General features: G+C 41.1%; 1 protein-coding gene across 5 annotated transcripts in view; it reads right to left on the reverse strand.

Annotated features, from left to right (window-relative positions):
• The window catches only part of AUTS2 (activator of transcription and developmental regulator AUTS2), an 806450-nt gene that overhangs the window by 571749 nt on the left and 206783 nt on the right, over nucleotides 1-27918 (reverse strand). For all 5 annotated transcript variants that reach the window (XM_030027825.2, XM_030027824.2, XM_030027827.2 and 2 more), the window contains exon 2: nucleotides 17002-17214. In XM_030027825.2, the coding sequence (XP_029883685.1) occupies nucleotides 17002-17214 (213 nt within the window). The remainder of the gene's footprint in view (nucleotides 1-17001; nucleotides 17215-27918) is intronic.

Raw genomic sequence — 27918 nt, forward strand, 5'->3', positions numbered from 1 at the left:
AGCCAGGGAAGACCAGTTAACCTCGGTCTGATCAAAACTGGAATCTGCTACTCCCCGCTCCCCGCCCCCCCCCCGCAATGCCACTGAAAACAAAACAAAACCCCCAAAACCACCCCCTTTCCTAAACGAGCATGCTTTGTCAAAGGGAATAAAAGGAAAGGCTTAGTTTGAAATGCAGATGCTCCTCGGGGGGGGGGGGGGGGGGGGGGGGGGGGCAGGAAAAAAAGGGGACAAAACCCCGGGGGCGGGGGAAGAGGGAAAAGTTCAGGGCTGGCAGGTTTTGGCTGCAGCCCGCAGGGCGAGGGGTGCTCCGAGCAGGGACCCCGCACTTTGCCGCTTCGGTCCGCAGAGGGAGCCCCAGCCCCGCCGAGGCGGCCCCGCCGGAGCGGCCCCTCCGCCGCTGCGCAGGGAGGGGAGCGAGGACGAGCACCCCGCCGGCAAAGCGGAGCACCGCCGAAAGAACACACCCCCACCCGCCCCGTACCTGTATTTAAACCGCTCCGAGTTCGTTGGAAGACAAATAAGTGCCATCGTAGACAATATATTGCTGTTGAAGAAGGAGCAGCAAGTGGGAAGGAGGAGCGGGTTACATGGACTCCTAAAGAAGAGCTACTAAGGACTATACCGCATCAGTTCCAGGCACGACTGGAGCACCGCTGGTGGAGGTATCCTACCTGCAGGCCTTATGTGCACTGCAAACACAGATATTTGGCAGAAGGACAAGCAGAGGGAAAAACTGCTCCCCCCAAGTTCACAGGGCAACTGGGAGAAGCGATAGCGGCGTGCTCAAAGCCAAAGAGCCGTGACATTAAGGTCCCAGACTAGACTTCTTTGGCTGAAGCACCTTTTTTAAGTCATAGATTGCAAATCTATTCACCTTACTGAGATCAGAGATCTCAAAATTACAACGCTCAAAGATTTGGTTAAATCAACTTGGGGCAAAATCCCAGAAAGCTAGGCAAAGTCCATCCATATTCCTAGACTTTCAGCAAAGCCCAGCTCAAGGGTGCAAGTTGTATTATTGATTAGGTTAGGGCGCAAGAGGAGTGTTTCCCCTGCCTTACAAACTGGTTTTGACTACAAAAGTCACTACAAAATGTTACAGTGGAGATTACCTGGTGGTAGAGGAACCTGGCTGCAATTCATCATACTCAGGGAGTTAGGGTCAAAGAAGCCAATTGCCCCAGCACAGTGACTAGTGGAAACGCGTCCTCCTCCCTGCTCCAAAAGTCCACTGAAGCCCCAGGAAACTGCTTTCATTAGCATTACCGAGCTTCACGTTGATGTGAAAGAGCTAGCAGCAGTTTCCAGAAGAGTTACAAAGTCTTGCGTAAAAATGAAAAATTAAACTCTTCCATAGATAAAAGGGCTCTGGAGAAAAACTCACCAACTGCTATTTACCTTCTTTTGACCCCAACCCAATCCTGCTAGCACAAAACTTCAACCAGGACATAAAAAAAAAAAAAAAAAAAAAAAAAAAAGAGGAAAGTCAAAGTCCTTAAAATTGAATACTCTAAGCATTGAAGTAATTTAAATAGATTAAAAATACTGTAAATAATCAGAATTCTGGAGCGTACTGGATGAACAGAAATGTCAAATGGCTGACCCCCCCTGCTCCCCACATGTGCAAATGCAACTCTATCTGTTGTCAGCAAAATCTTCCCAAATACTTTAACAACCACTCCTTTTTCTTAAAAAGCCTTTCTGGATCGAAAACGAAAAAAAGTTCTTCATTTCGCCTAACAGGCTGTAGAAGTCCCAGTTCAAGGGGTGAAAGGAAGGACAGACTGAAAATTGCCTTTCCCCTCCCATCCAAGTCAAACATCTGAAATGTATTCAAAACAGCTTTTAATTACAGCTTGTATGTTGGTACTGCTGTACGCATCACAAGGCAATGAGAAAGCCTTTAAGAGTTTCTCTCACTTCTGTGCTTGCTCTACAACTGAGCAGTAACTTAATGGGCAAAATCCTCAGCTGGCAGAACACCCCAGCTCCCTTGAAGTCAGCAGGGCTGCCCTCGCCAGCCATGTCACTGGACCAAGTATTTCTTCCAGTTGCACCTTCTCCCACAGCACTCCCATGCCGCGCTTGGGGATGCTCCAGCCAGCACACCCCACTGAACTGGGCTAGGATTTGAAGGGGAGCTGTGAGAAAAATCTGTGCATCTCCATTCCTCTTTGTTTCAGGAGAACCTTTTCGTTTCATTGTGCTTGGCTCCAAGTCACCAGTTTTATCTTGCATTTCACACTTAAGGAAACCCAGCCAGGCCTGCCAAGTACTGCAAGGTTTTCTGTCAAAACTTGGACAAGCTGAAAAGTTTTACATTCTTTTAACCATAAACCTTAAAGCAACTCAGACTTTTATTTTACTCGCAGCTCAAGTTTGAGTGTTTCATGACATTTGGCCAACCTGGCTTGAGTTTTCTGTTTGAGGTTTCATTATGAAATCCTAATTCCAGAATGGTGTAATTAATACTTTTATTAATAGTGTCTGTAGTAAAAGGTTATAGGACTTGAGAGAACAGCTCCAAGTGCATTTCGCTGCCCAGCAGACTACACGTAGTCCAAAAAGGAGATCTGTCCTTTAATTCAACTTGCAAAAACTGTGTGCTAACAATGAAGTGAAGGTCTTCGGAGACCCAAACGCAGGGACCGTTTCTCAAGCTGGCTTCAGAGTTGCTTGTTATACATATTACACTAGCAGCCCAATAGTAGACACCAAGTAACTGTAATAAACGGCAGTTTCTGTTCCCAGAAATTACTTGCTCAGTGCAACACACAACAGTTTTGGTTGGAGGGGCCCTCAGGGGTGACCTCATCCAAGCCCCACTCCAAGCAAGGCTGATTCAGCTCAGGAGAGATTAGGCTGCTCAAGGGAGATGTGCAAATCTCCAAGGATGCAGACCCCACAGCCTCTGGACTGAAGGGACCTGCCTCCATGGCAGGTTTGAGAAGAGCACTTACAGGTCCTGATCTCACCAGCTTTATGTTACTCTGTGCTCCTCAACACACTTCTCTTGGTATTGTAACACAACAGCCAACAGCACCACGCTGCACTGATATGACAGACCATGACTTTCTTATTACAGATGCCAAATTTGGAAACAGTTCTGGTGTCCATTTCCTGTATTTTCTAGTCTGTCCCAAAATATGATGAGCTTTGGAGCTTGAAGATTAAACACAACCATTTATAAGCTGTGCCACCTTCCAGGTCCAGGCAGCACAGAAAGTGCAGCAATGCTTTTGAAGGAGGAGTTACCAATGCTTTGCCAGTTGGGGTAAGATTGCGTCAACACTCTCAATTGGATTTAAGTGGGACTAGTCATGTGAGGAACTGTTACACATGCTTGTTACGAAGCTCAAATGTTTTTACGAACACAAATGAGCAGAAGTTAGGTTAATAATCAGAACATGCTGACAGATGTTCAACAAATACTTGGCATTGCTGGAGCCAGAACAAGAAAGAATTAAACTTTATCTTGGAACAGCCTGCAGAACAACACAACCCGAAGCAACAAAGCTCTTGTACCAGGTTAGACAAATACATATGCAGAAAAGCCAGGCTCTCTCCTAGCATAAACCCAAGACGGACCATGCTACAACTTACCATTATGTGCAGGCCTGAAAATTTTGCAATTCATTGTAGAAAAAGAGATTGCACTTCCAGTGCAAGTAGATACTACAACAGCTGGGGTGAGGGGCAGGCTGCTTTTGTAACTAAGGGAAGGCAAGGGGGTGTCCACTTCTTTACATTGGAATAAACAAATTTAAGACACCTCCTGACTTTTTCTTATTGAATTCAAGTTCTGTTCAAGTTCAATCCAAGCGCAAGTTCTGAACACATCAATGGGCTCTTACTCCCCTCAAAATGTCATTATTCTATAAAGACACAGGAGTAATAAAAATGATAAATTTGGGGGGAACTATGACATGAAGGCATTTTGGTCAGATAAAGCTAAGAACTATTAGTGTCTCATTCAACTGTTAATAGAAAAGCTCAGGAAACACCGTGTGTGAGAAGTTTCATCAGGAGCAGGGAACTGGGTATGGCTGGGCTAGCTGATCTGGGCAGCACTGATGTTCTTACCAATGGATTCTGGAGAGTTTTAGGTAGGTTAGGGGTACCTATGCTGGAAAGCTTCAGATGAATACGTTGTTTTGGGGTTCTTTCTGTGTTCACACTATTCACAAGTGTAAGGGAAATAGTATGATCGAAAGCTTGTAAATGAGCTACAGTCTAGGAGGAGCTAAAGATTAGAACAACTTATGTGAAGATTTGCCTCTCTTATTGTGAGAGGGTATTTGCAGCACTGTTAGTCCAAACACTTCTGTACTTCCCTCCTCCCCCCGCTCCCCCTCTTTTTTAAGGGGCAACAGACCTGGAGATGTTGAAAATTTATAATCTTATATAAACGAGAAACTGTGTGGTTTGTCCAGGTGATGTCTCAGATCTCTTACCACCCACACAACTGCAACTCCAGTTTATACTGTTCTGATGACTTTCCACAGAAAAAGATATTTTTTCATTCCATTGTAAGGCTTTAAACTGCATAAAATCATTTAAAAACTGTAAAAATCTGCGAGTGGGGAGTGGGCAAGAAGAGAAAGGCCACGACAGTGGTGAAACAAAGCCCAGGATGACTTTGGACTTGTAATCACTTTGTGTCAATAGCATCATTTTACAAGCTAAATATTTTTCTTAAAGTGCTAATCCAATCTAAACAAGGGTTTGATTCTAAATTAAACAAACTCCACTTTTATTGGTATTAACTAAAATATGCAATGCTAATTTCAGCAGGCATGTACTAACAAGAGCAGCTATGCAGACGGTGCTGTTTTCCAAGGCAAAGAAGGAAGGACATTAACTTAAATTTCCTTTTTTCTGAGGAAAAGGCACTACATTACAAAATCCACAGCTAAGCTTATTAAAAAAAACAAAACAAAACAAAACAAACCCCCAAATTTCCTACACATTGATGCTTTTAAAGAGTCTTTAAAAAAAAAAAAAACAACTTTCATTGCATCTCCACTTCTGATTCAATTTGCTGTCAAAGGTCATGAGCTAAAATATACAGTTTACACTAAAAGCAGGAAGCAGGGTAAGTAATTGAATAACATCAGGAAATGGAAGAATACTGCCATTTTCCTAATGGATATAGTACAAGGTTTACTCTCTTCAAATTGAATTCTAGGAGCTCCTGTAGTAAGGGGTTTATTTTTCTTCAGCTTGAATTTTAGCCTACAAGGTTTAAAGAAAAATCCTCATGCAATCAAAAGGAAAAAATACCACAGCAGCTTTATTTTCTAACAAAGATGATCATTTCTGCAGGAAAGAGAAAACCCCCACCAACAGTGTCTTAAACAGAACTGGCATAGCAGGTTGGCTGTTTAATATACATGGGCTGGAAATAATTCTACTAAATCAGATCTCTGAATTATTCATGAAAAACAGATTTTCATGATTTAAATTAGAAAGACTTAAAATTACAAGCCTTGCATTGCTATTGATAGGTAAGTTCTCTTTCCCCCAACGCGATGTTACAATCTCATACAGTTCTACTCCAGGAAATGCTTTATGATCACTCTAAAATAGATGCAAGATGCCATGCCACTTATTGCTTCTGGAAACAACACACCCACTGGTACCTACTGTAAACCAGTAATAGCACACCAGCAGTAATTATATCAAAATGCATCATTATTATAAAGAAGAAAGTTTGAGGGGGTCGTTTTCAGTATTTATTGCATACTAGAGTACAGGTTCATTTAAAACATTGGAAGCACAAGCCTTAATAGTGAAAATAATATCTTTCCATCACCAAAAACACTGCGATTCTTATAGGAAACATGAGACCGCAAATTTTACTTCAAATCTTTTAAAAGCATTTTGTAATGATACACCTTTCGCCCTCCCCCTCTCTGTATTGCTACTAATTTATAAATACAATGCCACTAATAAGCTGAAGGTTTTACATCGCTTCCTGATAGGTACTCTCCGGTCATTCAACACAGCACTGGTTTTTTACAAACTCCACAGTCAGCTGTAATGGCTACAGTGCTTTGTACTAGAAATTATTAATATTCATTTATTACACAGGTACCAAACCTTTCATCTGAAGATCTCCAAACACTGCACAAATTCTCTGATTAAACCTTTGTGCCTTGATTAGGAATTGGTAGACAAGTTCTTTATGATTAAATGCAATTTACATACAGGATGAACATGGGGAAATGAGGCTGTGACTTGCCAGAGACCACAGAGCGCACATCCACAGCCAGAGGGAGTGGTCCCGATCCTCAACTCCCACCCTGACACCACTACCTACTCCTCTCTTGCACAGGGCTTATGTCTTGACATTGACTGACCGACTGAGATCTGAGTATGTGGCAGTTTTATTTAGAGACAGCTAGAGTTTTTCCCAAATTGTAAGAGCATTTTTTGTAAATCCCCAAACTGAGCTGCAGCTAAAATCTTAATGCAACAACACCTGAATACAGTAAGTCCAGCTCAGGCTGGACCAGAGTCCAGAGCAGAACAAATGGAACAGCTGGGATAACCCACAATCCAAAGGGCTGGTTTCTAGTAACAGCTTTTGTGGGCTAAGGCAAAATCCCTGTTTCTTGAATCTTTTACTTTGGCACAAGAGGTATTGAAATTCAACTCCTTTTACAATTATGAGGACCAGTCCTCAGCACATAACTCTTCTTTATCATCAAGAGAAGTGAAGACAACTAATATCAAGTCTTCCAAACTGAAAGCAGCATGCCACCCAATATAGCTTTTATTTGACAACAAAACACTAAGCCATCAGTATCTTGTCATTTCCTTCTTCAAAACCAAAGCACAGAGCACTTGTCTATTAATTTATTTTCTTAAACATATGAGCTATTTTCCTTCACCTAGCAAGTCCTATTGAACAAGTTCTATAATTAACTTCAAAGCAATTTGAAAGCTGCTTGACTTGCTAAAAGCCGGTAAACAAGCAGGAAGCAATAAGGTGTTTTACAAGAGAAGAACATGTGTTAGGGGGAGGGGAGACTATAAAACATTAAACAGATTGATTAGTAATTTTAACACAATTTCCATTTTTATTAACCCTCTGCCTGCTTTGGGCACTTGATTTTTATTTTTATTCCTAAAAGTATGAGATTTTTTTTGTTCAACTAGATCAGAATAAAACCTGTTCAGAAGGAAATGGTGAGCATAGTTGGTAAAAATAAAAAAGAGTACCATGGAAAATCTTCATGCACCAAATGTTTGCTGCTTCATATGGCTAGGATAAAATCCACCTGCTTTATGATTAAAATATTTTTATTAAAATATTTAGACTTTTACTCAAGGGTAACTCTTTAATTTTTGCTCATATAACCTCACTGTATTTTAATATTGAGCAGAGAAAATTGGTCCAGGGGAAGGTCACGGTAAAAGGACAACTTTGCTTTGTCTGTTTTAGGAGTCATGGCCTTATGCAGTAATGGCCATCTCGTGTTCTTTAACTGGCAATGGAACTGATTCAAAATATCCCTTTGAATTATTCAAGAGTACAGCAAGCTCAGTATAAAAAATAAAGCTATGGTCACATTTTTGCTAATAACAAAGGAGGCTTTCCTAGTGCATTATAGTTCATATACTACAAAAAAGAGTTAAACATAGGAAATGGGGACTTATATTTAAAAGTTTGTTCCATTTCAGTGGGTTTGGGCACAAACAAAATTTGAAATGTCTTAATTTTATAGAATTGTAACATTCCCACTTGTGAAATCCACACAAAGTAGTGAATAACCTCCTCAGGGTTGAGGAAGATTATCAGTAATTTTCCTGAGCTTTATGCACAGATTGTTTTTGCTGAAAATTAAATAAATAGCAGAAAGTTTAGCAATACACACACACATTTCTTTCAGCAACGCCGTGCCACCGTGGTGGGAGCGTGCGGCCTCTGGGGACACAGGTAGCCTCTGGGGCTGGCCAGAGCTGCCTCTCCACGGCCACTGCCAGGCAAAATCCAGGGAAGGCTCAAAACCTCCACAACGGCACCACAAAGCACTGCAAACTGGGGAAGCAATCGTGCGAGCTCAGTATGTGAATTTTACACTGCTTTAGCTTACCAGGCTGTGGTAACGCTGCCACTCACGCTGCCAGTTACTTTCCACTTCTAATAAATCTCAGCCAAAAAGCAGCTGTTTAGACCTAAGGAAATTACATCCTCCCTCCTCTTCAGAGTGACTGTGACGAGTCAGCTACAAAAGCAGGAGTACTGCCTCTAGTTTACAACAAGATAGGAAAATATCCTACTTACTTAATTCAAGGAATTGCCTTTTTAGCCCTGCCGTCGTGTTCCCCTTGGAAAGGCCAAACTACGGAGCCTTGGTAAGGGAGCGGTTCCTCCGAGTGTTGTTCACTGACACTTTAGAAGTGCCCCGATGCGTTTCTCAAGCACACGGCCTAGGTCTATGCCCCTGAATCTGTGCAGTTATGGCACTCAGGAGCTGGACCTAAGGTTACAAAAGCCTAAGAGTCAAAGCGTCACACAGGAGCCTGACACGCTCCTGAGGCTGCTCGCCTGCTCCCACAGCTCTTCCCAAACCGCAGCGCTTGCAGTGAGGTGTCACAGCCCCTCGTGCCCACCTGCCTGCCTGACCGGGTGTTACAGCGGGAACAGCACCAGCGTGCAGACCCCCGCTCCCCGTGGTGCCCGCTGCCGGGCCCTGCGCCAGAAAGATGCTGCACACCCACAAGTGTGCTGTTGGATGCGACAGCCACATTTAAATACATCACTCTTACACCTCCTCCCTGTGTGAATGCAGAGTTTGTGGGGAGAAAAGAATTAAGTAACATAGCTTCAACACTTTGGTTTTCTCATTAAAAAATTGAGGATGAACCACTGTGCTTCCAGTAATATAGAGGCAAATCTACAGGTCAGAAGTCTTGGCTTAGACTGAAGTTGTATTTGTAGAATTTTCTATTTGTAGAAGACAAAAGATTTCTTTTAAAAAATGCTGAAAGATTTATTTTTTTAACTCAATATGGTCACTTTATTATACTGTCTTATATCACTTAAGCTAGAGCTTAATTTATCTCCAAGCAGCCTCAGTCAAAATTAATTTTTTGCTTAATTCCTTATTAGTAACATGCTTAGGAACTTTTAAGACAGCAATTGATTGCATCACACATTTAAAATATGGTTCACTTCCCAAAATGGCACCTTTAATAATCATTTAAGTTTTCAATTAAAGTAGGGTGCCAACATTAAAAGAAAAAAGATAATCCTGGGAGACAGTAACTGCTCCGTGCGCAGTAAATTTTTTCTACTATTATTCTCAAGATATCTAATTGATTAACATAATTAGGTTAACCCAAAAGCCACTGGTTTTAATCTTTTTCCAGTTTGGAATTTGCAGGGAGTTTGTTACATTGGATGGAGTGGGTGAGTGGTGCATGCGGGGGCACTTTCTCCCAACAGCATTACCTGGTCTGGTGACAGGGTGGTGACATCTCCCGTTTCACAGCTTCATAAACTGGAGCCAAAAGACAAAGTGAGATGCAGCAGGGCAGATCGCAAAGCAGTGGCACGATTTGCATTAGAAATAAAAACATGCCAACATTGCTCATTTTCTTACACACCTGATCACCTGCAACACAACAGCGATGGCATGCAAAAGCAGAGGGGGCAGAGGAACCCTTCTTCTGCCACATCCCAGGTGCAATCAGCTCACACCATTGGCTTCAGAGAAACGTGGGAGATATTAATATCCCACCATTTATTCCTGTTTCTAGATATGACCTAAATTCTTCCACGCTCTGCCTTGGCTGTACAAGCTCTACTGTCTAGAAGTAACACTATCACGATCATTACACCGGTCACCATATCAAGTCTTAATGCCCATGTTAGAGTCCTGGTTAAGAGGTAATCCACACTGTCAAACAGCCAATATTTTAGCCAGAGTGGGCAAACACCAGATTATAACCATGTTTTAAGCTTATATTCTTCTGCGTCTACAAATGGGAACTCTCTGTGCCTACATCAGAGCCTGAAGACACAAGCTGCTGATGTCTGTTAGCTCTCACAGGAGGCTCTGAGCTGGGTGTTCAATGCAGTAGCACAGAGACAGGACCAAACCAGTAATATATTATTAATATATTAATTATCATGGTACTCACTCTAAGATACAGGCATTTTCTACTTGAGCTTCCAAAAACAATACCTGGATAGTTTTCCTCTTACCTTTGAGCACATATATTCATTCACAGGAGAACAGCATGGCAAAACCAAGGCCCTTTTCTTCCAATTTCATCAGCCCTGCAAGTGAAGCTCTCCACGGGGAAGCCATTTTGAGTCCATGGGATTTCCCAATATGTATTTTTAACCTATCTAGCAGGGATAGCATCCTTAGTAATCAATTTGACTCATGATTACTATTTCAAACACAGGCTCATACCCAGACGAAAAAAGCACACTTTACATGGCAATATATACAGAACAATAACACTGCCAGATGGTATAACACTGAACAGAATTAATTTCACACAAGATGTTTTCAAGGTGTTAAAATATGTCACAGCTTCTGCTAATAAAACATCTTCCTCCTCCCTCCTCCTTTTAAGAAAACGCTATATTCCCACCAGCCCGTATTTTATATTATATGTGTTTTCAATTCTGATAAGGGCAGCTGATTGCTTGCAAACCTAATTACAGTCAAATGAAAGTCTTTCAGAACCATCATTAGCAATTAGGACCTGCTGGATTTGCAGTGTATCATTTAGAGAGGTATAATTCAATAGCTTATTGAAAAATTGCAGGTGAAACTGGTGATTATAAGGGGGGGAAACGCCCATGACACGTCACTGCAGGCAAATCTTCAGTAAAGTGGCAGCTTCTACGAGCAGCTGATCAATGAATGCAGGTGTTTGCTTCAGCGTGCTCCTCGCCTCGCTTGGAAAATGTTAGCTGCATCCTGTCATCGTGCTTGGTTTTGTGAATGGCTCTGGATTTCACATTATGTGCCTGTTTTTGTGTGTGTTTTCAAGGAATCCAAAGGGCCTATTCAGGAACTTTATTAAACCAGGGGGGGATGTGCAGTGCAGAACAACAGGCACATGAAGCAACACATCATTTTTCAGTCCTTTCTATAGAGAACAACAATCTTTTCTGTGCCCATTGAGCTCAATTATATATTATCAGGGTCCAGAAGTTGTTTGGATGCTTTCGAGCAGCTGGGTGCCTTCACAGATGACGCACTGGATATGGTGACTGCGGGTTAAGTGCAGCTGGAGATTTCTGTGGCCTCTGATCAGAAGCAAACAGCAGTTGAGAATCACAAAACGCTTGTAATTCAAGCACTGTTTGTCACCAGCGGCGGTTTCTGAGAGGGAAACGAGAGGGGCAACTGAATAGCAGCCCAGCTTTTAGACACGCGTTCTCTCACACATACAGAAATTCACATACTGTGCATGTGTACAAAATAAAGTGCCGTTCCCTTTCAAGGATGAAATTACTGACAGGCCAGCACGAAGCACTCAATGCTTTAACAGCATGATGGTAGACTAGGTAACAGTGAGCTGGACAGCAGCAGGCACAGATGATGTTAATGCAACACAACAGGCCCCCTCTTTGGGCGTATCCCCCTCCATACGCACACCCTTGTGTAACATTTACCCCTCCGAAAAAACACACTGCCCAGCCTGGACCTGCACCCTTCTCCTTCCCCACAGATGTGCTCCTCCTTTTCCACCTTATAAAGGCTTCTCAAAGCCCAGATCTACCTATCTCCCTTTAGCACGAGCATCTTCTTCCACCATATTACTACATCCACTTACGCTGTGATGTAATCTCAAAGCACAGTTACCTGTATATAGCCCTTTCTATACTTTCAGTGCTGTAATCTGATTTTTTCATCATTTCATGGTTCATTTTTCAAATTAAATGTTGTTAATAAGGTGGATTGACAACTAAATCCAAATAAACAATGCCCTTGGATGACACGATACCGACACAGACAAAGTTTCATTAAACCAGTGCCCCCTGCAAAGCACTGTTGCTTGCGACATTTGCTTCCAGCGACTTCAACCTTTTGGCAACACTTGCACATAATCAAACCATGCCATCTAGGTTGCAACACAAACAGCAAATGTAATTTCAAAGTGGTTGTGCTAGTACTTTGAAATAAAAAAAACCACCAACAACAACAAAAAAACCCCAAACCCACCACCCAAACACCTCTCTCTCTCTCTCTTTACAAACAGAATGGAAAGAAACATTATCGCAATTTCCATTAACGCATGGCAGTATCACTGCTGACCTGATGACTAGCTGGTACTCCTAAGATGTGTGACTTTCACCCACACTCTACAAGCTGGTAGCAATGTTTCCTTTAACTTCAGTCATACAGAGCCAGACCTCCAACAGTGCAAAACTAGCCCAAACACACCCAAGCACAGCTTGCAAGCCCCTCTATTGTCCTGCATGAGTTATGTTCATGGCCCACGTTCCTTCCTGATCTTTAGCAATTTTATAGTCACTGAAATCCACTGGCTGCCAGTAAAGTAATCCCAAATCACAGCAGCTATGTAAAAGGAGATTCAAGCCTTTATCACTCATTTTGGGTGTATGCATGTTGTATGCAGTATTTCCAAGGTGTTGGACCTCACACTGCACAAACATACACACATTTTTTTCCCTTGCTGCTGCACAGAGCTACAAGTTGGGAGTCAAAGAAATTAAACAGTTCTCCATGGTTGTGTATAATACTTGTAGCTGCTATTGCACTCCCAAAGCCCACCCACAATTTCATTTTCAATTAACAGCTCTTAGAAAAGCAGTAATGAAAGCAGTTGCTAAAGAGCACTCAGATGTCATTGAGAGACTGCAAACCCAAACTGTAAATAGCACATTGTAAATCGCTTGTCACCACAGTCAGCTCTCACTGGAATCACACTGCCGGTGACAATCAAACCCATCTGCTCAGCTCCCCGACCAATGTCACCACAAACCATACAGCTAACACCCACCTCCCGCTCCGCTCTCATTACCTGTCATGTATAGGCTTGTCTAAGAGCGTGCAAAAGTCATTCCTGACTGTAAGCGTGATTAAATGCAGATCACACAACGGTTTTTTCACCCTCCACACCAGACGTTTGCTGCACTGAAGTATACAAGCATCTCTACACCAGAGGCCAAGTGTGCTATAACTAAATCTGCAACACAATTTACAATGTGATGTTTGCAAGCAACAATGACAGAGGACAACTGTGGCCATCCAGATCAGCCATCAAAAGCCTTAGCAGTCTCAAATTTAAGATGTATAAATTCAGGGTGAGACTTACAAGGGGATCGTGGACTTAATTCTGAGAAGGAAAAGCTTCAATACTTCCCTCCCTCCCCTTTAATTGATTCATGTAATGGACTACGAGGTTAAAGCTAATAGTTTATGAAGTTTGTAGTTGATGACTGCCAGAGTCAGGGGTGCATCTTTTTTTGCTGTTCTTCCCATTTTTCCTTTATCTCATTAAAATTTACATCCTAATTCATCTTTCCATCATGGGTTTTCTTCCCCTTATTCATCATCTACCCCTTATTTATTACCAGTTTATCTATCTCCTTGTGCTCACACGGTATTTGGGATTTGGATTTGATATTCTGCAAGTGTCTTTGGAATCAGCCAGTTAAGGTAGAGCCCAGCAGCAGTTAGCTCTCATATATATGTAAGCCAGCTAACATACCACTTGCCCAGCACACAGATTGCTGCTTTAGGAGCATATGCCAAAGACTATCCTTTTCTGCAAGAAGGCGTATGAATCTCCCAGCATATAAAGAAAACAATGAAGGAAAGCGTAGAGGTAGCAAAAGTCAGTGCCTTCTGCTCTTTCCAAATCACATACCCACTGAATAAAGAGAAATGGTCTTTCCTTCTCACTATCAAAACACTCTCAACACTCCTGCAATGAAAACTCATTGTTTCCTAGTATGTCCCACTTTGCTCAAACCTTGAGGAATAAAAACTCATTAAAAACTGTTAAAAAAATTTCCCCACCCTTTTACTAGTTTAAAAATATTCACTTTAAGATTTCCAAATGATTTTTACAGAAAACACATAAAAACACACCATCACCACTTAACATAAAGGGAATTAAATTTAAAACGCTGGAGAAATATTCTGATGAGTCTTATGTTTGCTTAACGCCAACTAAAATTTCCTTGAGGCATTTAATAAGTACATTTATAAAAGCTCACAAAGCAGAGTTCAAAAGTCTTCTCGCTAGTAAAATATGAGCCTTAATTAACCTACAGTTTCACATTTTCTGGATTTCAATAAACCTGTAGGCATTTCAGCATAGCTGCATAAATACCTGCATGAATACTGCAAGGACTTTCTTTGAAAACTAATTAGCAGTCCTTCCAATAGCTGACTTGAACTAAATCTGTTTGACGAGGGAGCTTCGTACCGTAAATCCTGCATGTGAGAGTTACTTCCAGAAGATAACAGATTTCACAGAAAGGCGTATCAGACAAGACTGTTAACTAGTAGTAAAACAACGAACAAGATCTCCAGGTATAAAACATTTCCCAACAGGGACAGACTGCAGCCAAGGTCTTATGCCAGCACAGGAATGCAAGTGACAGCATCAAGATTGCAGCCTGCCATCCAATTATAATATTCACATGTGACAATTCAGGATTCCTCCAGGGACAATAGGGGCAAGATACATTGTTTACATATAAAGTACATAGCCCAAGTACAGCAAGGACACCATAGATACCCAGAAGCATACTGAACTTTAATTGGCTTTGGATGGTCCTACTTTGTCAAGCACAAAACACAGTGGCCCCCGTCCTCGGCTTGCTGTCATCCAAGAAGACTGACAAGCAACTTCACCTCCCATCAAGAGCCCAGGAATTCAGTGGGATGGAGCTGCGTGGGAAAACAAACCCAAGGTGCGCAGCCAAGAGTCACTCTAGGAGGAAGTGTTGCATGAACAGAGAAAACCGTCCTCGGAACTTACCATTCTCCTCCTTTTTTCGAGGTCTTCACCATTTGTCTTGAAAGAAGACAGAAAATGCTTACCAGAAATACTATATATAAAGTTGTGGGCATGTCTTTTCAAATAAGCTTTATAGTCTTTTCCATGACATCTTTTTTCCACGTCTAAGTGCCAAAGCCACTTGGATTTGTCAGCACCTAAACTGTTCATGAGACTAAAATGTTCTTATCTAAGGAGCTATGCCCCTACCAAACGTATTAAATTTATATTGAGCAAGATATTTTATTTCCTCTCAGCCTTATCCCTCAGGAATTAAGCAGAGTACTCAGATTTATCAGCTAAAAGGAAAACCATTTTCCATGACATTTGTCAACTCAATACCTTCCAAGCCAGTGTATATTTATTCCTAAAAACATAACCTCACAAATAACCTCCATCAGCAGTGAGGCTGATTCCTTCATAGCTTAAGTACCAGGCAGAAAGGTTTCACCTGACAGCAGGCTATGCCAGGGGAATCAAATAGTGCAAAAAGTCAGCTTTTACGAAGGCCAGTTCCTACTGCACAAACCAGATACATTTACCATTTGACATACTAAAAAGGAACAGAGTGAAGAAGACCATGTAGGTGAACACAGAAAACAGTCAAGGAAACACAGCAACCTTCGATTTCTACTTAGAGCATAAACATTGCATCAACTATCCTGAAGAGTTTTCCCACCTCCCTTTGAAACACAAAGTAAAATTAAATTAGAAGAAATACGCTTAATGAGTGTGGTAGTGCAGAACAGGCATTTTACAATTTGTCTGCTTTGATGAAGCACTGTATAATCTCTTATTTTATTTATATATACAGTGTAGGCTTAAAAATAATCATGAAAACATATTTTTTTACCAGCTTTTGTAACTCTGAATATCAAAATTGAATACAAGTTGATGTACTTGTCATCCTCAATGTTCCTTCCATTTCCCTGAGCTCACAAAATGAGCAGCAGTGAATTCTATTTTCTAAAAGTTTCTCTGCAAAGCAATGTTTGGTTTGCACTAAGCAAGGATGAAGACTCATTCAATGAATATCAACCATCTCCAGCAGACAAAAATTTTCGTTAAAGAGTCAGTGATATCACTCAAATTTAGGTCAAAGCTGACCTCTTTACTGTTACTTTCGACTTCAGTTTTGCAGACAGTGCCACACAGGCAGATGCTACGCTTAAAATGCCCAGCTCTAATTTAGTCTTTTATATATAACAAACACACAAGGGATATTTATTCATTAAGAAAAGCAAAACACGGCGCTCTCTTCTGTATCCTGCTCACCAGATAAATCACACTTGTCATGCTTTCTTCTTTTTTTACAAAGCATAACACAACACTGCATAGTCCTGAAGAAGAATCCAAGATTTCCAGCCTCCCCTGGATGCTACATGCTCACTTTTGTCACATGTGCACCACAGCTACCACAGTAAGGGAACACCAGCACTGGGAAGGCAGAAAGTTCTTGCTTACGGGTAGGTGATTAGTAACCCAGAAGAGCACCCACCAGTACCACTGAAATCTTGCCAATCAGCGCCTTGCACCGTAAGCAGTCTTAGAACTTTGTCTTGACGAACAGCTGCCCCTCTCGCAATTACCTCACCTTGCCCTGGATGTTCAGAGAGGGTCTTATGCTTCTGTGTACAAAGTCTAAAGACAAGAAGGCATATTTGCAGTACAAAGTTGGCCTAACAACGTAATACAGAGACCACATCTGTTTGCCCTGACAGTCTCACAGCCAGTCTATGGAAAGTTCTTCCAACCTTTGCACGTTTAGTAATCAACTCAGCTCTAGCATCAATACGCTGCTTGCTTTCCCACTCAGATCTCTTCTAGTACCAGGACACAGTACCAAGTAGCACCCGAGAACCCAAGAATAAAACAACTACGAAGGGGTTAAAATAAGTGATTCCACAAAATGAGAAATCCACTTCTACATACCACGTGCCAACAGCCAAAGCCCTCCCTCCCCGAAACAGATAACCTGTCTCCCACCTGTCTCAGGCCCTTCGGTATTTTCTTCCTTTTCCCAAGGTGCTGACAAAGATTACGATCATTTTCTCGGTCAGAGCTGTACTGGTGGTGGTGGTGAAGTCTGTTCTTTTTCGGAAGATACGACAGCCCATTGGTAAGTGCTTCCCGTTTCTTCTTGGCTAGAGGATTCTGTCGCCTCTCCACGCGTTCCTGAGGTTTCAGAGCTACATCCTTCTGCAGAGGGAGGGAGCGGGGGAAGGAAGAGAAGAAAAACACAGCAGTTAAGATACGGCTCTGATTTGGTCAACTTCTTTAAGCAGCAATTCTAGGTGACGAGCAAATTATTCTCAAGGCAATGCTACAGTCACCTGAAAAGGAAAAAACAGTCTTCACTGATGTCCACTTAATCAAAAGATAGGCAAATGCAAAATAAAATCTGCAAGATGAAGTGAGTGCACGGAAGCAGACACATACTCCTTTAGATTTCATACCATCAGCCTCATAATTCTCAAAAACTTCTCATGTATCAAGAGAGCATGCATTTAGAAGACAGCATATGTTTATGATGTTTAAATTAACAATCGTATTTGATTTAAACAAGGCTTGGCTTTTCACATATATTTTTATTATTTCTTACATTTGACAAGCCAAGGCCAGAGCTGACCTAAATCCAATTATAGCCAATAAATCTCAATTGACTTCAGTGGACATTTCCCTCAAGCCTGACCTAAACAGAAGATTTCCAATTCTTGGGGCAGGGAAAAAGCGCAAAAAACCCCTTGTATTTGAAAACTTTGTTACTGACCCTTCTTTAAACCCCAGAATCAATGGCTGTCTACAAAAAACCACTCAAGTCTTGCAACATAAACACGAGTTTGGTCGCTTAGCCTATAGCTAAGCTATTTTCTTACTGATAACCTGCAACACATAGAATTCGTATTTTTGTTTCAACTAAAAGTTACTTGAAAAAAAATTTTCCAGTAACAGAATTAAAGGCAGAGGAAGAGGAGGCTGGAGGGTCATGAGGAGAGAAGAATTAGAAGCTATGGGAAAGGTGTAAATTACAATGCATACTGTGCATCTAATAAATATAATCTCCTAAGTCACATCTACTCCAAGAACTCCATATGTAAGAGTAGAGTATTTCCATATAAGGGGCATATTAGTTAAACAGAGCAATACTTTGAGCATACTCTACTAACATACCTGGCTGCTTTAACCAGAAGCTCTCCATGCCCTACCATGAACTACTATGTGATCTTGTAAGCGCTCATGCTTCTGTTTATTGTCACTTAATATTTTAACCAACAGCAGGAAAGAAATTGCGCTATTGGTCCCTGTGCCACATAAAGATTCAGGTTCAGGAGAATATAATTCAAATTATTCCACCTTTTAATGCAAAAAAAAAAAAAAAAAAAACCAAACATGCCTAAAGGCAAAAATCAGTTTGGCTTTAATTAAAGAATGCTCCCTAAATGCCTATCTAGAACACAAGAGCTTCACAAAATTCATAACTAAAACCAATGAGAAGATTAATTAAACTGAAGACAGTCGACGTTCAAATTTGATACTTGGTAAAAAGAATAATTTTACAAGCATTAAAGAAGGGAGTACAGAACAGAAACTATAAGACACTTTTTCTACCTTTTCTTCACTTAAGACACCATGGGAAATACCCTAAGCTGTTCTTCACACAGTGTTATTCATATAAGAAAAGTTAGGAGCCTTATCCAAGCTGATGAAAAAAAATCTTTAGCATCCTTAGCTATAAAGCAGGATCAGTATTTTAAGAATGTCATGTCTCTCTTCTCTGGTTCCTCCAGCTACTAAAAAAGAAGTCAGTAGTAGCACTGATCCTCATAATACGCTTTGAGATCTACTTGTGAAAAGCACTATACACAAGCTGAGAGATCCTACAGAGCAAGCCCAAGGAAATCCAAAGCAAGAAGAATCAGTTTTCTGAGCCCACCTTCTGTCTCCTTTCCCAGGAACGTTTCAGATTTAGATACATGCCATAAATGCACGAAGGCAAATTCTCAGGTGTCATATACTGCAGTAACGATTTCACCAATGCTCAACATCAATAGCTTCATAAAAGGAGCAACTACAAATACACATTGACCTCCTAGATAACAAATGCAGAGCACCTTGCACAGCCATTCCCACACTCAGCCCTATTCTGCTACACTTGGCGAAATAAACCAGAAAACTAACGCTGCAATTCCCACAGAGCAACTTCAACACAGGAAAAAAGCACCAGAATTACAACTTGTTCAGTGCACTCTATTGAAACAAAGAGATATTTTAATCATAGAACAGATTTGTGCCTTAAGATGACTATCAGCACACTGCTAATGATAATTTTTTTTTCAGATCACTATAAAAAAAATCAAATGCTTTATGAGTAGTACATTATACTAGCACAGGACTTCTGCTAAAACACAGAGCTCTTATTTGTAGATAGAAATGCTATTAAGAGGATTCACTCGACATGTGAAAGGTTGAATGAAGGAGTGAAGAAAGGGAAACTTGGGAGAAAAAAAAAATCTCTTAATGACTAAATAGCTTTTGTGGGAATTCCCGCCGCCCCCCCCCCCCCCCCCCAGCTATGAGTGATCTAAATGAAACAGTGGCAGGCTTCCAGAACCTTATAAAATGTCTAATGGGGCTAGCACTGCCATCAAGAAATTACTAGTGCCCATTAGTTTTAAAGAGGGTGTAAGATGGGTCAAAGTCAAATTTTGCGGATCACTATGGGCATGGCATATCTGGGATAACCTCCTCCATAAGAAGCCCATGTTCTAGCCAACTGCATAAAGTTTCATGAATTGTCAGATACACCTAAAGAAAGTTTAGCTCATGTCAGAATTGGGATGAAAGAATCTGCATATATACCTATGGCAGAGATGAGTGACACCAAATTCACAAAGCCTTCTGGAAACTCAATGAAAATGTACCTTCCAAGAAAAAAAGGAACAATTTGCACAAATCTCCAAAAATAAGGTGCCTCTTCTGGTCACAACCAAAGACAGGAAAGGGAGCTCCATATGTACATAGCTTGCCATTCTGCAAATTGTGAAAGCGGGCCTTAAATCCAGTTTGGTGGGTGGGCTTACTATGAAATGTACACATAAAGATTGGTGTTTAGACAACCACATTCTTCTAGAACAGCCATCTGCTTTTCACCAGCTGACATTGCTGCAGAGAAAATTACAGAGTGCTGTGGGTCAGAACCTTGTATTATTGAATTGTATGGTAGAACCTCTCATTGCTTTCAACAGACACACAATTTGGCCTTAAAATATATATGTATATAGAAATATATATTAAATTCTTCATCTGCAGACTGGGCTGCAACAGGACATGTTAAAAGAATAAGAGCTTAGACACAGGTGGATAGGATGCATTAAAACTAGCTTGACTAGAGATCACACAGGGTGTTGATCCTCATGTTTGAGGGTGCAACCTGCCTAGGATTGTTTCGAACACACCGTCAGTACATCAGCACGCACAAGGCTGCGGAGGATGTGCATGGATTCTGCCCTCTTGGAAGCCGTCAGGTTCAGCAGAGGCTTGGCTGGGAACCACGGCCCTGCATAAATCACTTCCCCACTTTCTGCCCTTTCTCCCTCATCCAATTTTTATCTTTCTGTTATTTAGATAGGACAATAGCTGTACCATGCCGCGTGCTAGTACATTAGCCAGCACAATCTTAATTACAGACTTCAGGCATCATCATGATTAGAGTAATAAGCCGTAATTACTCTAAGGTGACAGGACTGCACAGACCTTATCTACATAGATAAGGAGATGTAGTAATATTTCATGTCGAGACGTATTTTTCAGCAGCTACCCATGGAGTCGATTCAAACTAAGTAGCGGACCCTGTGAAACAAGACATTCAGACTTTAATGGAGGTTTCTCTCCTCTCCTGCCAGCATACAAGCCCACACATTATTAAATAAATCCTACAAACATATTAGGCATGGTTTAAAACCATCTTATTCAGAGATATCTTTCATCAGTAAAGTGCCTTAAGTGTATCAGGAAGGTGACTTAAATGTATAAATATGTAATTACATGCAATTCAATACAGAAGTGCATTAATATTTATGAGTGTACTGTATAATCTAAAAAAATTTCCATTTGTTTTATTTCTATTGGGCACATTAATCAACCTGATACCACTGTACGTGCCATAGCAGAGAAGAGCCGCCCATGCTGAACAGACTCCTGCTGCGACGTCAGCGAGCAGGAGGGCTGCTGAAGCCTGATGGGGTGGCACTGCAATCATCTCAGCTCCAATTAATATTAACAGTTTCAGTCCAAGCCCTGTATTTGGTGAGGGGAGGAGAAGCAGCCTCCGTGGATACATCAGATAATTTCACGAGGTAGGAGCCTTGAAGGACACACTGCATTCTCATCAAGTGTTAAGCTTTCAGGGAGCTATGCCTGATTTATTTCAGGAGTCCATCTTCTTCCTATATAAATGAAATCTCATTAATTAGAAATCGGATCCTCAGTGGCAGCAGAGCAGTGTTTCACACTGCTTTGCGGGGTACACGCTTCACCCCCATGAATCTCACCAGAGAGCCAGTCCATTGCTGCTGCCCTTTCCTTCCTGCCCTTGCCCTCCAGCCACCTTCCAACGATGACTTAAAAACTACATGTAAACAACAGGAACTCTGTTCCACCCCTTATTACAGGATTTTTCTATGGGAACCCTTGATGAAAAGCACCACTGTAAATGCACTGGGTAGGGAACGCACTGCAGGCACTTATCTGGATGAAAATTTCAGGTGCTGCTCAGGGATTTCAAGCGTCTATCTTGCCAAATCATCCTTGCAGATTATCGTTGTGATTCCAGTGTTGCAAGAACTTACTGTCTGAATTCGCACTGAACATGACCCCAGTAAAGTGCAACTTTTAAAAACTGATTATTAGAAACAAAAGTAGATTACAGTACAGAGCTAGTAAAACCAAATAACAACTGCATCAGTGTACAATTATATTCCAATTATTTGCTCCTCAGGTTCTTACTAAAGTCCACAACAGCTTTATAACCGAGCCCCACAATTTATCCTTCACTCCAACAATAAAATTAAGTATAAAGAAATAAGACACTTTTAAAAACCCAAAATTATTAAACAGTCATGAAATGTCAATGTAATGCTCGACTAAAACACAAATAGAAAAGCAAGCTTGAATTTACCAGTTTGCCCCTGTCCACTATTCAGACATCCAAGCATCCTTGTCAAATAGAATTGTAAGAAAGGTACTTCTGGAGCCTTTTGTCTATTTTCAGAGTACAAGCAATTCACATTTGGCCAAGAACACAAGTGCAGAAGGAAGAAGCTAATTAAGGGGGAAAAAATCATACATTTTCACTACCTACAAAAGTTGATTTGAAATTCTTTGCAAGGTATGGACACAACCATAAGACACACTCAGCACCTCAGCACTGGCTGTCAGCTGCAGAAGTGCTTCACTTGCCAGGGACATTATGTGGGGAGAAGCAAGAAGCAGCCAAAGGGCCTCCTATGAAAAAACGCACAAATAGAAACACTGACAGAAACACCACCTTCATATTTGCTGAGAAAATTTGTTACAAAAGTTTAGCCTGCAAGAAATTAAGATGCCTAGAGAGTACAGCTGAGAGAAATACTGCAGCTTTGTTAGCATCACACAGTGGGTATCGTTAGCTGGGAATCCAGTAGAGCAACACGCACAAACAGCTGCACAAACTGAACCACAACCCCCTCAGAATCAGGAAACTGTGCCAGTCTGAGGGTACCAAATTTGCCATCGTGTCTTGACAGTCTTCATCAACTCATACTGTGTTTTCTGTTTACATTTGGGAAGAATTTTTATAGCTGATGGATGAAAATGCCCTAAGGCTTCAATACCTCTTGCGCGCATTTTGTAATTCGTTATTTTGGTTCTGGCAGTAACAAGAACATGTAACAATGCACTGACAAGTCCCTTCAATCTTTCAAAATCAGAAAATAAAATGAGAAATTCATAGTAGTCATTCATTTCCCTCCGCATAAGATAGTTAAATGCACTGTGTATTCTTCTGAATGCACAATTAGTTCCTCAAAAGCATTTATCTAGAGGAAAAAATGGCAAACACTCTTAAAACACCACCAGGGAGAAAGGAAGGCAGGTGTAAAGTGCAATGCAAAAGAAAAAAGGATTCTCAAAGTGTAGAAATTATGGTATTTTAGGACACAAGGGACTGGTGAAGAGAGCCATGATGTCAACTATCACGGATGCAGTAGCCCATCCACTAATCCCAGCAATTTCTTCAAGTCACAAGACCTCTGCAGAAAGGTTTAATCTTGTTTTGTTTGCTTTGTTTTCATAAAATTACAATCCATTGCCTCCTGCATCTCTCTGGAATCTGAAAACAAAGTAGTTCAGTGTTGTGCAAAAAAGGTTGTGCAACAGGCTGAAGATGAAATGCTCTACCAGGCTGCAGGACGCTATGTGGTGATTACAGATGAAGGCAAAACAATAGAAAAGCAAGTTGCTGTCTGCTTGAGATATGTTTTATAAAAGCGCTTCTGCAGCATAGAGATTGCTTTGATTCTCCATCCCAAAATCATTTGTTAACAATATCATTGATAAACAGAAGGTTCCTTTTCAGGTGCTGCTGATTTAAATTACACACAAAAAAACTACATTAAAGCAACATTATTGAGGTTACGAAGTCAAGGACTTGGAAGTTATGAAAGGCTGCAACCACCACCTTAATTCAGCCCTCCTGCGCATATGCATCATGATACAATCTTTAATTACATGATCGCATGCTCTTATTTCCCTGTGCAGAATGGAAGGTATTCAGCTAATGAGCAGCCACTCAGGGTTTTGTTTACTCCTCTTTGTCCAACATGGGGACCTAAAACTTGTTTACTTACACTCCATTTGCACCCTCCTCCAAATGCACAATTATTAATTTCCTTACGGCTTTTCTGAATAGCTTCTCACTATAGTATGAGATGCTCAGCAAATACCAATGACCTGTTTTACAGCTGTTTAGCTAGATGAAGGTATTTCACTATTCCCATTTTATAGGTGGTAACAACAGTCCTGACATGTTCAAGTCAAAAAGGTCTGCTAATTTTAAGTGCCCATTAGGAAGCACCTAAGATTTGATTTTTCAGAGAACTTAGCTCTACAGAGCACTTTATCTAATGAAGCACAGCCTTCATTGATTTCAGCAGCTACTGGGAGTGCTGAGCACTCCTGCAAATCAGGCTTTAGTAAGCACCACATATTACAAGGACACAGATAATGATGCTTTCTAAAATACATAGTGCAATGGCCTCCCTCAGTGCCACATACTAAATAGGAGGTGGAGGCAGAGAAAAACTGGATTCTAATTACATTCAACTCCTATCAGCAAGAGGAAACCCTCCTGCAATCCTCTCCCTCACCATGCACCTTCCAGCTTCAGTAAGAGGTAGGAAAGGGGCTCAACGAGAGAAGAGTCTCCGACTCCAGAGTAAGTCAAACCGGTTTGAGTAAATGACTTCAGGATATTCATGAAATAAAGTAGGCCATTATGTCATTAACAGCAGCATCACAATTCATAAAAACACAAGGGCCAAATAAAAAACACCACACCTGGAGGAACTTAAAAACATAGTTGCTTGCTACATACACACATCAGGCAAATGGAAACAAAGGATCCTGTACACATACTACTCCTCATCTCAGCCATGATTATACACTTTAAATTGTGTTCTACCCAGCATAATTTAAAGAATATATGACTGTCAACTCTTCTCTACTTAGATTTTACACTGTTTATTTTTGTAGTGGGATAGCAGTCACTCTTTAGCACAAGTAAGCTGTGATGGACTTCTACTAACACACTAGACCTAAGTAATCCAAAAGAAGTATTTTACTCAGCAAAATAAATCAACCAACAGACCATGCCTTTCTTCAGCATACTGTGTGTTTGGATGCAAACACTATTTCTCAACAATTTATTACACTTGATACTTCAAACGAGCTCTGTGTTGTGCCTTTGTGATTATTCACACACACCACGTAATATTGTTTCTGTGCCTTACCTGAATAATTTCTCCCATTTAAGTACATGTACATATGTGTCTAAGTCTCACAGCATTCAATGGAATTTTAGCAAAATCCTTAAACTTGTTCTTATCTGTTTTGAGACTGGTGAATATGAGCATACACTCAAATTTTTACTTTGACATGATAAAAAGCATGTTTAAAAAGAAATTTTGTTCAAGTATTTGAGTACAAAAGATTAAAACTTACTCCTACAAACTTTGACAACAGCAGAATGTAATCACTCAAGATTTCAACAAAGGCACCCAGTTCTACAAAACAGCTGTAGCAACTTAGATGAAAAGCAAAATGGACAGTCTTACACAACATTTTTCATAGTATTCACTAAGCCCACAGATGCTACAGAAAAAAAAAAATGTTTAGCTGAAATCTGACTACAGTGCCAGCTGTTGAGGTAAAGAGGCCCTACAAAATCAAAGCTGGCAAAAACTGATGTCATACCTGAAGATGAATATCAGAGCAATCTATTTGTATTCATTTATTTCATCTTTTTCAGACATGATGTGGTATTCTCAGCCTTATCCTCCCCTCTCCCTTCTCAATTTTGTCACTCAAATACTATACCATACCACACTACAGCTGTGGAGGACAGTCATCCAAATTACTGGAATCCGTGCAACCAGAGTTAGGAAAAAACCTACTCTTGGACCTAGTGTCAAGAAAGTGCTGAGCAATACCAGCTTAGATTACAGAGCCACTGAACTGTTTTTTTTTTAAGCTGCCCAGTTTTGTAGAAGGCAAAGTACACACAGCTGATTCTGCTCAGACTGATTTAGCCAGAAACCTGTGTACTCCTGCCAAAAGAGATCCTGAAGCTCTCACTCCACCCAGCTTCTGCTGGCCTAGAAGTCCCACTGTGTTTTTTCTAGAGATTTTTCTAGGTCTTACACAAGTTGCTAGCAAAGTCCAAGGTTACCTCTTTCTTTCAGATTTGACTAAACCATCTCCATTACACCTGTGACTCTGCCTTTTTTGAGTATATGCTGTCTGAAATACCACCTGGCCTCTCCCAGCAGGGAATCTGCGTCCTGTGCTAGCATCATCTCAGCCACGTTCTCTCCAACTCCTCCATGTACAGTCTTTCAAACTTTGCAAATCATCTTCAATAAGTGCCAGTCTTTCATACATCTACAACCTTTTTTACCTGGTAAAGCACCCAGGGCAGATCTCACAGCAAACAGGACTGTGCCGGCCCACGCTAGCTGCCCTTTTGGCCCATCACCGCTCCGTCAGCACAAGCTCCAGCAGAATTCAGGGCACGACTCCGAGTGCTTCTAACACAGCAGGCGTGTTACCGGTAACAAAACACTCCATCCCAGACATGCTTTACATAACTTACATCCCTGAGACTGCTCACACAGTATGTAAGCCCTTACAGCCAAGGGAAATCTATTCCCACTGGCCCTGGGTTTATTTCACAGTGCTGGGCCTTAAATAAATGTGCTTGATATACCCTGTGAGCAGCACAGCCACATGCTCATGAAGTGTTTGTTTTCTTTGTTTGAGGAATGAAAAGAAATAGAAAAGGGGTGTGGAAAGAGAAAGAGTCCCTAGGGATGCTCGCTTTAAATCTTCATGTCAACAAAGAGGGCTTCATTGCTCTCGCAGTGCTCGGTTACAGTTATAGATTAGGCAGAGAGAGAGGAGCATCAAGCCAGCTCCTAAAACAAAGGTGAGTTTGTTTTGTTCCCTGTGATACAACATACTAGTTGCACATTTCCAGTAATGATCCCACATTTGTATACAGCACTGTTCTTCTGTATAGTAAGCCATGCACACAACACCTTGATCTGATGCAGAAATGTATTCAACTGCGGGCATGGGCTAGGACTGTCTACCTTTCATGCAGATGCCTGCGCCTGAGTTCAAGGGTCAGCTTCGTGTCACAGCAGGGCCAAAAATTTTTCTCCTTAGCAAATGGGATTTTCATGGTGGAGAGACTCCAACTGAACAGTTATCAAGTACCACCCTGAGTAATATGAAACACAAATAATTTCAGTTTGTCTAAATCATTGAGCAACTCTTCAGTTCTACTGAAACTTCCAGATTTTTTTTTCCTTCACATAGGTTTTTTATTTGCACTTTTGCCCTGATTTGGAATGGAGATAGTTTTTAAAATTTCAAACTTTCTCCCAAAAATAAAATTTTTGTATGTTTGTATCTGTACTTATACAAGATCTGCATATACTGACCAAAATACACATGCTTGCTGTCCATCTCAGGACCACACTGCTTTCTTAGCTTTAAGTTAAGAATATGTCCCCTTTTAACCTCCTTTATTTCATGTCCAAAAGCTTCAGTCCTTTATTTTTGCCCAATGTCCTGCCAACTTTACCGGGAGACTTCTGCAATGAAATCATATTTCCCTCCAGTGGAGTCTTGGCACAAAGCTGACTATGGGCTCCTTCACTCTCCAGATACATATGGTGTTCACTGAATAATTCAAATGGCACTTTTGCTGGCAGGCCACGGACCGAGGCCAAGGAGTTAGTGGGCCAATAAATCTTACATTTAAAGGGTATCCCCCCTTATTGGTAGGGTTAGAATAAATGCATGTGGGCTTAGACGGCTCTCATCCCTGCTATTCCTGCACTGGGGCTAAACATATGACGTCAGCCTCCTGGCTCTCGCACTGGCACACCATTCATTAGCACAGCACTCAGCATTCATAAAAAATGTATTATGGTTTGTAAATCAAATCAGAAGCACCTCTGTATTCCTTGTCTTGCAGAAAGATGGTACAGCACCAGGAAAGTCCAATGTATTCTAAAGGGCTCACAATGCTCACTAAAACATCATGGCCACAGAAAAGAACTGAGTCAGGACACTGTAGAA

This window comes from Aquila chrysaetos, chromosome 10, assembly GCF_900496995.4.
Source record: "Aquila chrysaetos chrysaetos chromosome 10, bAquChr1.4, whole genome shotgun sequence".
NCBI lineage: Eukaryota > Metazoa > Chordata > Aves > Accipitriformes > Accipitridae > Aquila > Aquila chrysaetos.